The sequence below is a fragment of the Ambystoma mexicanum genome, chromosome 7p, assembly GCF_040938575.1.
Source record: "Ambystoma mexicanum isolate Mex_15411 chromosome 7p, UKY_AmexF1_1, whole genome shotgun sequence".
NCBI classification, from domain to species: Eukaryota; Metazoa; Chordata; class Amphibia; order Caudata; family Ambystomatidae; genus Ambystoma; species Ambystoma mexicanum.
The window spans coordinates 156,785,369-156,801,237 of NC_090939.1; the positions used below are offsets into that span (position 1 = coordinate 156,785,369).

Sequence of the window (15,869 nt, forward strand, 5' to 3'; positions counted from 1 at the left end):
CCCTCAATAGTGGAGGGAGTGGCTATCGCAATGAATGTCTTTTGGCCCATAGTAAGTATTCCATTCTGAGAGACTGGGCACAGGGACATGGCACAGTCAATGTCAGGCAAACCTTTATGCAGATCTATAAAGCAGTTTCAATTGCAGCAATAACCAACAGCTAAGATCATCTACATATGTATAGCTAATTATGTGAAAACGCTGACCTAGACTGTCTCTTTTGCAGAGAGGACTTGACTCTACTGCTCAAATATCTCCATAAACAATACGAAGCCCTTGAAAAAACAATAAAGGCACAGCTGAAGAAGGACATCTGTAAGGAGAAGCAGCCGGAGCAGAACGAGGAGAAAAGCAGCGAGAAGTAAGGTTGCCCCCGCGTCACCAACTGGTAACCACCTAATCCTTGTCGGCCACAGTGATAGCTAGCACAGAGGGCGCCCTTTTCATAGATGCCAGCTGTTTGCAAATACGGCGGTCAGGGGCGTTGCTAGGGGGGGGGCGCAAGGGGGCTATAGCCCCTGATCTTTTGGTTGTAGCCCCGGATAGAATCTCAGGAGCTACAGCCAAAAGACTAGCTAGCCCCCAATCCCAACAATTCCAACATCAGCGTAGCCCCGGGTCTTTTCCAGACCTAGCAACTCCCCTGACGGAGGTCATCTTAAACACACAGGGGACATGTGCATTTCCTGGGGCTGTGCACCAGTGCAAATGATGCCGTGTCTGGTATGCAGTGATTATATCGAAGAAAAAAAAACAGAATGACATAATACCAAGAAAATAACGAAAAATAAATATATGGGGGTGGGGGTAAGGGGTTATAAAGTGTGGGGGTGGTTCGGGGTGGGGTTAAAAGCATGGGGAAACAGGTGTTGGGGGCGCTGCCCCCCAATTAAAAAGAAATGGAAATTCGATAATTTTTTTCAGTATTATTTCATTCACTATTTGTTTATTCGTTGTAATGACATGTAACCGCCCTGTTCATACCCCTTGCATACCTAAATAACTGCAGCTCCGCATTCATGCGTCCTCTCACTTCTAACGCTATAATGATGGGGGTTATTATTGTCTAATTCAATGGTCTCCAGGGTTTGGCAGAATCAGAATTGGCTCTCCAATTCCTAATGTCACCTTGATCTTACATGCAGCTTCATGGATTTCTATAAAATTCTAAAATGTCCAGAGTGGCACTGAGTCTGCCCGGGAATTTTAGCCATTCCCATTGGCTGCCGGTACCTTGGTAATCATCCTGCCTCTTGTAGATTTGTGAATCATTGCAAACCATGCTGATAAATGACCTCCAGTATTTCAAAAGACTGAGGGCCTCATTACAGGGACGGCAGTGGAGCAAGGTGCTATTAGCACCTTGGTCCATGCCGGTAAAATACCGGCACCGCCTTGGTGGAAAGGGGAATTACCGCCCTATTCCATGGTTGGTGAGGCGGTAATTCCCCCTTCCCCCATTGCCCTTCCCCATTCCCATTTTTGCCCCATAGGGCATAATGGGAATGGGGAAGGTGCTAATTACGGCACCGCAAATTGCGGTACCGTAATTAGCTCCCTGGTCCCTTTGCGGGTGGGTTTTTAACGCCTGCAAAAAGCAGGCGTTAAATTCTCCAACCCGCAAAGGGACCTCGTAGTAAGGTGGTAAGGGTTAACGGTCACCGGTACCATTAACGGTGACCGTTAACCCTTACCGCCATCCTTTTAATGAGGCCCTGAGACAGAATCAGTACAAACACGTGAAATTACAGCTCAGTGTGAAAAATCACTTTGGGAAATGAACACTCGCAGGCACAATCACTCCGCCCACCACTACTGCACCCAATAGGGAAAGAGAGGAAGCAACCAATAGAGTGAGATATAGTAAAAATGAAATCTACCTGTACATGCCCATGGCAAGGGAACATAGGGCCTGCTGGGGCGGCAGGATAGGAGGAGTGGGAGCAGCAGGGCTAGGTGGGGGCAGTTAAAGAATTGAGAAATATTGGGGATCACAGACGGCTTGTTTTCGTGGACATGTTTAAAATGTGTTTGCTGCTTGAGATATAATATTTTCCCAAAGCTGGGTAAACATGGGTGACTCTGCCCCACCAGAGATCTGGTTATGGATCTAGTCTTGCGCCAATCTGAAGTTTTATTTTGAATCCACTGACCCAGTAAATGAAATTGCTTTGTCCCACAGAAAGGCAGCACCTTTTCGTGGACTGAATTTAGCGACCTGGTGCAGTGAATGCCAGGCACATCTCTCCAAAGATCCATGGAACAGTGCCAATGGCAGCCATAGCAATGTAGGCAAAACCATCTGTACATATCTTTGCAGCTATCAAGTCTCAAAGCTGATCCAGACTATCTTTTTTACAGGGGCATCTTACGTAAAATGATCGATGTACTCGACTACTTTGTTTACACGTCTGAGAGTATGATCTACGTCCAGCTCAAGAAGGAGCTATGCGTGGAGGAGGAGCCAACGCAGCAGACACAGGTGGCTTACGGACAGCAGCAAGAGAAAAAGTAAAGCTGTTCCAAGACACCTGTTTGATTTGAAGTTCATGCACACCGCGTAGGCCATTTCACAGAGGGTACACTTTTGATAGATGCCAGCTCTTTAGAAATTTTCAAGTCACCTTATTCAGAAAGGTGATCTGTGCCTTTCCTGCATCTGTGTGCTCGAGGAAATGACAGGCCCCCCTTCTAAACATTAGTTTCCAGGGTGCATCATGCATGCCAGACTCTTCTCACTTCCAAGTGCTATAAAAACTGTGCTTATTATTGTCTTAATCAATGATACTCAAGATTTTTCAGAAACAGGATTGTTTTTTTAGTTCCCAATTTTACCTAAGTTTTCCATGTACCTTCAGGGATTTCAATTACATTGCAAGATGTCTAGAATGGTTTGGAATTGTTAAAGGCATTTTAGCCATTCTCATTGGCTGCATATTCCCTGGGCATCATAGCGCCTCTAGGGAATCATCGCAAATGACTTTGAGGAATGTTCCATAAGTATTACACACAATTAAGACAGAATCAGTAAATATGCTTGATTACAGCACTATTGAAACAGCACTTTGGGAACTGAGGAGAGCTCCCAGGCACCACCTCCTCACGACCCCTGCTGCATCTAATGGGGAAAGAGAGGAAGTCGCCAATAGGATGAAAGGTAGAGAAAATGAATGCAGCCTGTAGAGGCCAATGAGAAGAGAGGGAAGGGAATGGGGTGGTGGGATAGGAGGAGTTGGAGCAGTGGGTCGGCGAGGGATAGTAAAAGAAGTGAGAAAAGCAGAGCAGCCAAGTCTGCTTATTTCTGCAATTTTTGCCCTTGCATCTGTTTTGAACTCAGGTGCACACAGTCTCCTGGCTACATCCACCAAGCCATTCCACTGTGTGCCTTCCCTTCCATCTGCCTCCCAACCCACCCATTACCCCTGATTGGCCAAGGCTGCTCCTTAAACTAGCCAACCAGGGCAGCCTCTCTGCCCTGGCAACCCCCTCGGCTAAGGGCCCCAAGGCAAAGGACAGTTTCAGAAGTTTATGCATGCTTAAAATGTCTACACATTGTTTGCTTTCTTCAAATGTAATGCTCATCTACAATTGGTTAAACACGGGTAACTGAGCCCCACAAGAGACCTTTTTTATGGGTCTAGTCCTGCACCCTCCTGTGGCTTTGTTTTGGCTCCACGGGTACCCAGTAATAATGATGGGTCTTTCCTGTCCCATCTGAGGCTTTATTCATTGAGCTCACCACCAGGGGCACCATTGAGGCAACAACTTAGTGAACAAAATATGAGACTCCAGTCCCCATAAGAAGCTTTACAACACTAGAGGAAAACAAGTAATCATGCACTGCAGGTACAAATGGAAACACATACTCATGCCAATATGACACACCCCTGTGATTTACATACATACATACATACACACACACGGAAACACACAGAGACACACACAGATGGTGAGGCAAGTGACAAAACAAACTCCCATCGTACTAGGTCCTGACCTAAGGAAACCCACAACTGGACAACTGAAAAACAAATATTTACCACGATTCATGCAAGCACCTGCTGTCTGGTCAGATTATTTAGTCATATCTTGTTAACACCTGCTATGAGGTTGGAGTAGGGGGTCATTTCATTGGAATACATGGTCTATACTGTGAGTGTGTATGCCACAAATCCTTATTTGTGAACGTAGACACACCTGAAAATGTCATCAGCCCGGAAAGACAGTGGGAACCTCTTCCACACAGCCAGAAGCAGATTGTTAAGGATTGGAATCGAGCGACACACCTTGGTCTTAGCCTAGTATGTAGCGCACAATTGGAATGATTTCCCTTTATATTCTACAAATTCAATTTTAGATGGCACACAACCCATCTCACACCCCCTTTTTTAAATACCCCGGGTCACAATGAACCATGAACCAGGCCGGTTGGTGAAAATGCAATATTTATTTATTTTTAAAATTCAAAGAAAATCATACAAATTTTAATATTGGGCAGCAATCACCAATGGGGTGATAATTACAATGGAAACAGAAGCAATACACTGAATTTTACCTTGTACAAGAACATATACAAAGCACAAATGAATAGGAACCCGTTTTCTCTTTGGGTAGATAGCACCTGAGTTAAGATTTCCCCCTGCAATGCCCCCCCAAACCCCTAGGAATCGAGAGAAAGAAGCAACAGGGAGTCAGGGATATTGTGCAGCAAACAGAATCAAAATCCGTCCTTCCCTGATAAAATAAAGCCCTTTGCAATGGCAATAAAATGACACTCGGAAATTGACAAATAAATAATGAATGTGCGGTTAAACCTATGAGGCAAATATGATTTTTCACAATAGCAGGAATATATAAACACTGGCAATCACAAGGCAAGTTCTCAACAAAGGGCATACGGTTCACAAACAAGTTGAAAGTAAGAACACGATGCAGCCAAATCACACGTTGGAAAGTTGAATTTTTTCTCAATTGCCATTTTAAATGACACAAATGGTTTTTATCAAAAATGGGTGAAATACTCAGATTTGGAATGCGGTTTTTGGGCTGGGGATATATGCACATCACAGCAAAAGTATAAAAAAAAGATGGTTGTAGCTGAAGATGTGGATGAGATTTGCAAGATGACAAGAGGTTCGCTTTTGGCAAAATTAAGCCGTGAAAGAGAGAAAATCAGTTAGGAAAGAAAGACAAGTTTTACTTAAGCTAGGTTATCAAGGCTAGATAGCGCTGCCAATGAAACAGGTTAAGTCGGCCGCATTAACTTGCTCCACGCCACGTTTCTCTTAGCATGGAAATTAATTACATTATTCAGAATATTGCTATTGAGTTACAGGATGGGGTGAATGAAAGAATGGTGCTAACACTAGTGAATAACGGACAAAATGCACAGAGAATTCTGATAGTAGGACAAATTACCAAGGCATGGATAGGATTGCTTAGAGAGTGGAATAAAGACAAAAGGGTCAAGAGGAGGTAGGCTATGTGTTCTATGGGGTGGGTGGGGAATTACTCACAGTCCACGCTTGAATTTGGGATTTTTTTGGAACAGTCAACCGGGTTCTGGTCACTGCATAGCTTGCGTCACCATGTAGCAAACAGCTGGGCAATTTTGGTCACTGGATAACAAGTACAGCTGGATGGCAGAGGTACAGCGGGCATGCAGCTAGCGGGCAAGAAGCTGGTCACAAGATGTTCCCCACACAGGTACCACCATTTCGTCCATCTGACTTCCAAATAATGTTTTGCAGCCATAGTCAGTTCCTTTTATACAACAATTTGCTTAAACCACAGATGCATTGAAATTGACATCGGCCCAGAGAGCTAGGATTTCTTTGAAGCCTTGATCTTTTTTGACATTTTGTGACTCAAATGTCAAGCGTTTTTCTGCGGCTGAAAAGAAAGTTTCTTTTGCCTTTCTCAGATTTGGCTGGCACTGCCTGTCATGCAGGGATCATGCTTTCTTCTGCTGAAGCACAATGTGGATATGGATGGGCATGGCAGAGACTTATGGATAAAAACAATATGATGTGGAATAGATGAAAATAGCGTCAGGGCAGCATCCTTTTTAGTGTAAAAGTTTCCGTCTTCAATGGGAACTTTTTGCAAGCAGAAGAGCAGCGCTGCTTTGATTTGCTTCTTTTGGGTGCACTCAAGAACACACTTGCACCTTTCTCTGTGTGCCCCCTGTTCCAACTCGCCCAATAGGTGTTTGGGATGATGGTGCAGCCATCCTTTTGTCGCTGCAAAACACAGTTTTGATGAAATGGTGCTCCAAGGAGCCAGCACAGCCATTTTGCTGTTGACTGCAGAAGCGCAGCTTGGTTATGGATGGGGATTCTACTGAGTGGGTCAAAGTACCCGACAAGGTGCTTCTGGGAAGAGGAACACATTGATAACATCTGCTTCATACCACTTGTGATATTCATTCCGGGGTCATGGACATAATGAAAGGACTAAAATGAAAGTCCACTAGTCTCCATTTTAAAATATACATCAGAAAGCATGCAGTGCTGGGAAATCTAAACACAAATCAGAGATCAAAATTGCAAATACAGAAAAATGCCAAATTATACCTACAAATTAGTTTGTTTTCAAAAAAGCAAATTCAAGTCCAACAGTTAAAACACATTTTGGTTCATCTCCTGTCACAGAACACTCACACATTCTGTTGTCTTAAAAGTCATGGTGGCATTTCATTTTACCCTTACGATTTGTTTGCTGGATTGCACAAGGATACAAGGGATTAAGTACTGGTTACACATGGCATGGGCACAAAAATCCCCAGGGTAACGACAGGCACTATGGCATGCAGAAATTGATGACATATGGAAAGGTCACTAGGCAAGCAACCAATCAGAAGCTATTTCTGCATTGGTAAGCAGTTGATTGACACCAGAGCCACTCTAAGATAGGACTGCAATAGCTCCCGCTAACCAGATTTAAAAGCGAAGAAGTGGGATCTCAGTTCATATTCACAGCGGAAAACATACATCTTCAGCGCTGTTAAGAACTTCTTGTGGGCGGGTTTGAGATAGCGATGGACTGGTAGAGAGTTTCAGTACAAAGGACTTAATGGCGGAAACAACTACTATTAAAATGAATGTCTTTCAGTCCAGAGAGAGGCAACCCATTTTAAAAGACTGAATTTGGGGAATAGGTCAAATTAATGTCATACAAACATTATATTAAGCTCCATGATCCAGGAATGACCGAAATAAGAGTATCTAAGAACATCTAGATCTGTATTTGCTGGTACTTATGCTAAGAGCTGACCTGTGAGACCGTAAAACAATTCCTGCCTTTGGCCTACCCCGTGTGGGCTACCATGCACCAGTCTTAGACAATCTCAGACAATCTCCTAGAGGGGTGTGGATCACTATACCCCCCTTGCTTTCGTATCTCAGGGCCTATGTGAACTGTGTTACTCCTAGATTGCTCACTCCTATGCTATGCAACATACTCCTATCTTACTCCTATGGACACAATAACATAAGACACAAAGAAAACACAAGAATCGATTCAATTATAACAATAGAATACATTTATTCATACATAACAATGCATGATGCAGAAACTACTAAAACTATGCAAATCTCGAATTTTCAACTTTATACTTTTGGTGCAAATCTACCAGGCAGTGAATAACTATAAGCCTTACAGGCTTCTAATGCAAGCATGTGATTAGCTGAATCTATCAGTGTCTAATGCAATATACATATGACAAGTGCCAGCATTCAGAATTCCTCTCCATTCCACACCATACATCACTCTCTCTCTCTAAGACAATCCCTGTCTGATTTCCCCTTTCCCCCAAACCCAAATCTCTTTGTGTGAGTCTGTTCTAATTCCCCCATGCACACATGTCTTTTTCAGCAATACTCCCCTCTTGCTTTGTGCAAGCTCTCCACTCTGCAATCTAGCCAAGTCTGGTCACTCGAACTGCATCAAGCCTTTGCCACCTCATTGAACTCTCCTCTCATCAGAATGCTTCCCCAAGATTCCAAACTCCCAAAGTCTCTCCTATGCCACCGCCAAACATCTCTCTTCCATCATCAAAGAGCAGCTCCCTCGATCTCAGAACTGCATCTCCAATAACATCCCATAGAGCAGACCAGTAGAGAAGCAAATACCCCAAAGCCTCATGTCCGACAACTAGTGCCCCAACAACCAGCAACTCCCAAAAGCCTCACCTCTCATTATACTGTGCAATGATGTATTCAAATCCCTGTGGTTACATTCGTTCTCTAAGCTAAGAATGTTCTTTCTGTCTGTCAACATTTCTAAATATGAGCAATGCCTGAAAGTCTGTGTTTGCATGTGCTTACACCCTGTGTTATGGTTGTGTTCATTGTCAATGTGACATTGGCCGTCATATCTACTAGCATGACCTTCTGTCTGCCTGCCTGCAATCCTACCATCTTCCATTTATTCCTCCATTCATTGTCATGAAATTCCTCTCTCCGTGTAGGCAAAGCTCTGCCTGCTGCTCATGGCGCTGACTCCCACCTTTTCTCTCTGCGAGGCACACAAGCCATGCTGATAAGGCTCCTTCACCATCTCCACTCGGAGAAGGTTCATCTGTGCCTGCCAAGGAACTGTTTACATTCCTTGTACACTGTTAACTCATAACAATCTTTCCGCACTCTGCGGCGCTCCTTTGTGCCTCCATCTAGAAATGGCTTTATAATGCCAGCTACATGCTTTCTAGCGTTTCCTCTTTCTCTCACAAACCCAAGCGCTACATAATGCAGACTCATTGTATATTCTAAGTGCAATGCATACGTGTCTTTCTACATACATACATAATACATAACAGTCTCCACATGTGTCTCTACCTGTATAACAGTGTGTCTCTAAATGGCACTACATTGCTCTTGAAATATGACAGTTTGTCATTCTATAAGCAAATGCAAATGCATACAAAGTGGCAGTCTATTTATGTGGATAGTCTAATATTACTACTTCATGTACTCCTAATCAGAATATATGATGGATAACTAAACAGGATGCAATGATTCCTAAAAAGGTAATAATGAGTAATGGTTCTGTAACAAAGAGTAATGATTCTCTAATGATAACAAATCAGGCCTCCCCATTCCATCAGGTTCTACAGACCCAGACCATTTCTTTTACAGAGAGTACTGGAGTGATATGTTATTAGCCATCACTGAATTCCTTGAAGACTTCGACAAAACAGTAGAGGCCGAGCTGAAGGCAGAGATATGCAAGGAGAAGAAACCGGAGGAACAGAAACCGCAAGCTCATGAGCTGCAGAAGAAACACACAAAGTAAAGTTGGCTCAAGTCGCATGTTTGATTTGAAGAGGGGGGAGTCCACATAGTCCTTATCAGCTCCAGTTATACTCATAAATAGTGCAGAGATTGTTCTTTTCATTGATGCCTTCTTTCTGAAAATATGAAGGTCACCTTATTTCCTGGGGCTGTGCTGCATCTGTAATAATGTGCTGGCCATTCCCCTTACATACATTACTGTCTGGGGCGGCTCCAGCCTGATTCTTCTGACTTCTATGCACTGTTATCATACCAATTATTATTGTCTAAATCCATGGCACTGAGGATTTGGAAAAATCACAATTGGTTCTCCAGTATCCAATTTCACTTAACGATTCGAGGAATTTGTTTAAAATGTAAATTTCTCAGAATGACATTGAATCGCCAAGCGAATTTTAGCCATTCCCATTGACATCAGGGACCGTAGGCAATCATCCATAAGACCTTTGTAGACTTGATCATCTTTGTAAACCGACTTTAGGCACATTCCCCTGGCACTGCATAAGACTGAGACAGCATCAGTAAAAAAGCGTTAAATCACAGCTCTATATAGAACATCCCTTTGGGAAATGAGGAGAGCTCCCGAGCACCACACCACGCCACCCACCGCTACTGCATCCAATAGGGAAACAGAGGAAGACACCAATAGAATGAAACATAGCTCTCTATCCATGCAAATGAAATGTGAAGGGAGGGGCAAGGTGATGGAGAAGGAAGAGTAGGAGCAACAGAGAAAGGGTGAAGAATAATAAAAGAAGTGAGTAAAGCAGGGAGCCAGAGTCCGCTTCTTTCTTGGGCCCTTTTAAAATGTCTCACTAGCAAGCATCAGCCCCTCTGTTCCATCTGAGGATTTATCTTCATGATTTCCACGAGGGGCCACATTTGAGACAAAAACGGACTGAGAATGGGTAAACACACACCCACACACGCGCGTGAGCGCATGAGCGTGCGCGTGTACACGCACACACGCATGTGCACACACGTGTTAGGGCAGGTCACAAGACCCATTCCCATCTTATTGGGGCCTCTCCTAACCCCCAACTGTACAACTGGCAGACACATTTCTTCCACGGTTTATGCACATGTCTAGTGCATGCTGGGAGTATCTAGTCGTTCAATGTCTACACCTTAAAAAGTAGTACATTGAGAATAAGCTACTTCCAAGCCACTCTTGGCATTTAGTCCAGGGCCAGCCTCATAATGAAGGGACTAAAAATGGAATGTCGCTGCTGTCCAATCTGAAATAAGCATAAGAAAGTGTGCAGTGCTGGGAAATGTACGTGCAAATCAGAGCTCTCAACAGCATATTAGTACCAAAGCAAAAATAGAAAAAAACACCCAAGAATGAGAGGATTTATTTAACGTCGAAAAAAAGCTGGAAAGGTGTTTATCACATGTTAATGTTAATGTTAAAGGTCATTTGTACCGCGCACTATCACCACCGGAGTGGTCCCCTGGCGCTCTGGCGGCTCTGAAAGAGGGAGGGAGGGGTGGGTTAGTGGGTGGAGGCTGGAAAAGTGCAAGATTGCAGTGATGTGCTGTTGGCAGCCTCAGCCCGGTGGTTCCGTCGGCTGGGCCTGGGGTGTATGCGGCCGGTAGTCGTCGTGTGCTGATGTGCGAGTCTATGTGTGTTTTTGTTTTGTTGTTGCAGTGTAGTGAAGTTCGTGCGGTTTGCTGTGCTGGAGGTTTGTGGTTGTGTTTGGTTTGGAGTTTGAGAGGTGTATGCAGAGAAGGAAGTTGTTAGTGGTATTGGTTAGTTGGCATCTCTATCCTGGATTGAGCCGGTTGGGCTCGTGTAATCTTACATGACGGGATGCTTGTACACCCTGTGCCTCAGGAGGTACGTGCTCGTTTTTTTTTTCTCCATTTGAGGCCGTTTGAGGATTTAGCTGTCCCCTCCGCCCGCTCCCTTAATAACTTTGCATGCTCCTCACCCCCCCACATGACTAGCGCAGCTGCTAGTGTCCATACTTCCGTTTGTGTGGTGATTAGTTGTGTCTTGTCCGTTCCACAGCTCGTGGTACCTAGTTGTGGCTGTACGGGTGATGGGGGATGGTGAGGGTTGGCTGGAGTCGTTGCCTCCGTCTCCCTGGGTCTCGCAGGTGGACCCCTGTGTCAAGGTCCTTTTTGTTGAGTCATTTGTCTTATTGTTGTTTCGGTTTTAGTCTCTGGTTTTGAAGAGCCAGGTTTTTAGTAATTTTCTGAATTTGAGGTGATCTTTGGTGTTCCTTATTATTTTTGGGATGCTGTTCCAGGTTTTCGCGGCTAGGTGGTAGAAAGCGGTTCCTCCGAGTTTCTTCTTGATGTAAGGTTTTTGTTCCAGTCGGATTTCATTGGTCAAAAAAGCACTAAATGTGGCTTATGATCTTGCAAGTTCCCATGGCATTCCAATGTTTCGTATTACTTTGTTACATGAGCTGCAAACAGATGCAAGGGATGGGGTAAAGGTCACACATGACATGGGAGCAAAAAGAAGCAGACGGGGTGGACATGCCCCCGTCATAGTAAATTAATGGCAGGGGGAACGTCTATACGGCTAGTAACCAATCAGCAGCTGTTTTCTGCCATGATGAGCAGTTGATTGACATCAGAGTCTCTGCGAGATAGCTCTCAGTGTCTCAGTCTAGTCAGGCCTGAAAAGGGACGAAGTGGGAGCTCAGTTGACAGAGTAGGGATCAAGCACATAATGGAACGAACTTCCTGTGGTCAGGTATGCAAAAGAGATGTGTTGGAAGAGTGTTCCAGTGGGATTGGCATTGGTAGTGACCATTGAAATGAATGTCCTTTGGCCCATGGAAAGCATCCTAGGTTCTGAGATGGAACTCACGGACCCGGCACAGTTCCTGTCAGACCTATGGACCAATGGCAGCAGTGACGCAGTAGCTATAGCGCAGTATGAATGTTACAAACTGACCCATACTGTCTCTTTTACAGGACCTACCTTCGTATAATGATGGACGGCGTAGATCAAATTTTTGACGGCATCGACAAAAAGGTGTATGCTGACATGAAGAAGGAGTATTGCAATGAGAAGAAGCCAGGGGAGAAGCCAGGGGAGAAGCCAGAGGAGAAGCCAGGGTTTCACGGGGAGAAGCCAGGGTTTTACGCGGAGCCGCAGGAGCAGCACTAAAAGTAGAGTCACCCCAAGTCACCTGTTTGAGTTGAAGATGAAGAATGCCACAGCGTCTTTATCAGCGAAAACTCTTGTTTCCACAATCTGATTGGTTCCGTTTGACCTTTTGCAGCCTTATAATCTTTAGTTTAGCCTGAAAAAAAGCCACAACGTAAGATAATTCGTACAAACACTAAGAGGTGTCAAGAATTGGAAATGTGCAGGGCCCAGGGTTAGCAGGAAGTTGAAGAGTTCACCAGTCCTACTGAATGATCATTGATGTCAGCTGCGCCTTGTTTCCGGCTTCCATGTAATATATTTTTTTAATGTGATCTTAGATTGAATTTTACAAATGGATCCAGGCAAATGCCATCATTCTTATCAAAAAGACTGTTTTGTGTTCACAAACATTAATAAATTGAGAACATTTCAAAACTACAATAGAAACCATGTTGTTATTCATAAAAAAATAAAATCCTAAATGCCATTGTCAAGCATCTGAAGTTGGTCTGACATATGTCAGCTGAAATGAAATGACATAGTTTATTCATTACACAAAGTTCCTGTCCAACATGTGGATTGTCCCCATCTGGTTGCCCCGGACTGACCGCGCTGGCCAGACTTACCGCATTTTATCACAGTAGTTTTTGGGGAACGGTGTGGCCAAGGGAACTGCAGAGTAGTGTTTGGGGGTTGAGGTGGGTAAGTGGGGAGGGTGTAGGACATAGGATATGTGGGGCTGGTTACCATAAAAAATCACTGCAGTAAGTTGTCCCATGCGGCCAGTTGTCTGGATATACCAAAATAATGATGTCTCTAGATTGAATAAAACGCTTCAGGCCAGACTCCTCCTACTCCCTCGAGTTCTAATAATATCTGCTCTTATTAACTAAATCACAATGAAAACATGCTCTGTACTGTGAAAAAAACGGATTGATGCCTAAACAAAACATGTATTCTAAGCTGTAAATGCTTCCGAGTACATTTTTGCGAATGGTACAGACATTCGATGAAGACACCTTCTTTTAAAATCTGCTATCTCAAAGTGAATTTATGCATAATTAACTTCGACGGACGGATGAGTGATTATTGGAGCTCTGCCCTGTTATCCACCTCTTAATCGGTGAAAGGTAACAGAGTATGCAAATAGGTCATTTTGCCAGCAGTAAATGGGTTTTCATGTTTTCCATCATCACATTCAGGCATTATTGTAAAGATGTTACTGGAGTGCAATTTGGCAGAAGCTCTGACTTACCAGCTGACAGCCCTTTTGAGCTTGTATTGTTTAGACTTCATTGGGATAGCTCAGCTTTTTGGCCAAAACTTGGCATTAACAAATGGAATGGGGTTGTGGACCAACATGCCAGATTTGGGAAAACTATTTTCCTAACAAGAGGTCTGGCCATACCAACATTGCCGCCAATTGAATGACAATTCGCAATGCCTTCACCAGCAGCACGTTTAATTTACCCCATCAATTCGGTGGTCTTGTACGGCAGAAAAAAAACCATTTGAACCACTGATGCATTCTATTAGTGCGTCTAGTGACAACAGACAGAAGCCTGGTCTCCGTTATAGACATGGCATACACACCTGTGGCGACACCCTCATCACTTCTGCTAGTAGGGCCGCTGTAAAATGAGTCTACCACTGACACAGATAGAGCACCCCACCACATTTATCAACATCAGAAATTTCACTAAGGCTTCAAAAATATATGATATATGTAAATATAGATGTATCCCACCCTGTATCAAAACAATCTTAACGGACAATTTGTTTCAGGGTAATCACTCGATAATTACTTTACGGGTGACTTCTAAATTGCATCAATTATCTAATTCAATTACTTGTAGACGTCTTAGAATAATTGAGCTAGGTGGAGAGAGAAAACATCTTTTTACTAACATGTGCTTTTTAATTCATATAGATAAAGTGTGTTAATACAAAGATAGTTTGATAGTTTGAACTCAACATTGATGTCTGTAATACATTCCATAAAAAACATATCATAATCAAAGAGAAGCCATTTGTCTTCATGATTTATAACAGAAAACATTCAACAATATGACAAACAAAATTAAAGTTTCAAAATGTAACATTGAAGGTGAGTTTTAAAAGAGGAAAACTTGAATGCAGTTCCCTTATTTAACACCCTATTGTGGGTGTCTTAGAGAAACTCCCTAGGTCTTTCCCTTGCATTTGCTCTATTAGGTAAAAGAGGCAGGAGTTTATAGGGGTTCAAAAAATTATCCTAGGGCTTTAATTTAGCCTCGTAACTGGGTCTTTTATAGTAAAAAAATTCTTTGCCTCAAATATATGACCACAGACTGGAAGCTTTATGGCGGGTAGAGTTGATATTGGCCCCAACACTAACATGTCACCTATCAGAACCACCATGAGCACGATCACCAGTGTTGGTAACACCTCACTACCGCCATTCATCGATGTGGTAAACACATTTTGATCAGGCACTTATTTAGTGATGTATCATCTACATAGTCCCCTTAATCAGTTTGTATACCCAGGAGGGCATTTATTCATAGGCGACCGCTGCACAGTGTTGGGTGGTCACGTCAAGCAGTAGCAAAACACAGTTCCTTTACCGGCAGAGGACTTCATGGGGTAGGCAGAGTCCTCCATGCACCACCATCGCCAACAGTAGCTCCCCTAGTACCATGGCCACCATCCATTGATGCTTCTTTCCATGCTTGAGCTAGACGCGGAAGATGTGGTTCAAGCACCCCTACTGATAATGATGTTGCTGGGTGTGAGCTTTAGGCATTTTATTAAAAGTAAGCAGTGTCAGAACATGGTGGAGTACCAGGTCTATTTTTCATTGTGGAAGCACATCTTTCACACTGGTGGAATGGAATACAGATATACAGTTGTGTAATGAAAAAATCTGCTATGGTCAGTTGAAGCCTCCAAAAAATATCCACTTGGCACCCGTTTCCTCACAAGACATGTGGATAATGGGAACACATCTAACTATGCCAACAAGAGCCTGCTCATGAGCCAGTTACCAGTGGACTCCCCAGAACAGAACAGAATGAAACTAGACCTGCCCCAATTGCCACTTCTATAAGCAACGGGCAACGATCTAGATAGGTACGTCAGGATGTCTTTTATATGTCATATAATATTAGGCAGCATGAAGTATGTGGTCTCTACAATAATGAAGAGGTGATCCAGGCAATTGACAGCTCTGAGGAGAAGAGGACACTGGTTGGGATGGGCCAGAGGTGCAAGGAGGCTGCACTCAAGAGCAGGGGTGAAGAGGAGGGACAGTGAAAGAGAGAAAAAAAAACACACAAGCAACGAAACATGTAAAAGATTTCTGTATGAGTCCTGACTTCAGCTCCTGAACACACTTGAAGCTCTCAATTTATGGTTGGACATGCTGCGTGCTGCGTCACCCACCCACAGTATCCAGGGTGCATGATGAGAAGCTGGCATCTATGGGA

General features: G+C 43.7%; 1 protein-coding gene across 1 annotated transcript in view; it reads left to right on the forward strand.

Moving 5' to 3' along the window:
- LOC138525774 (microtubule-associated protein 1B-like) overlaps positions 1-12,840 on the forward strand; it is a 107,516-nt gene extending 94,676 nt beyond the window's left edge. The window contains exons 6-9 of the mRNA XM_069635974.1: positions 227-361; positions 2,362-2,511; positions 9,135-9,287; positions 12,225-12,840. Coding sequence (XP_069492075.1) covers positions 227-361; positions 2,362-2,511; positions 9,135-9,287; positions 12,225-12,420 — 634 coding nt within the window. The 3' untranslated portion in view covers positions 12,421-12,840. The remainder of the gene's footprint in view (positions 1-226; positions 362-2,361; positions 2,512-9,134; positions 9,288-12,224) is intronic.
- Positions 12,841-15,869: the final 3,029 nt, after the last annotated feature.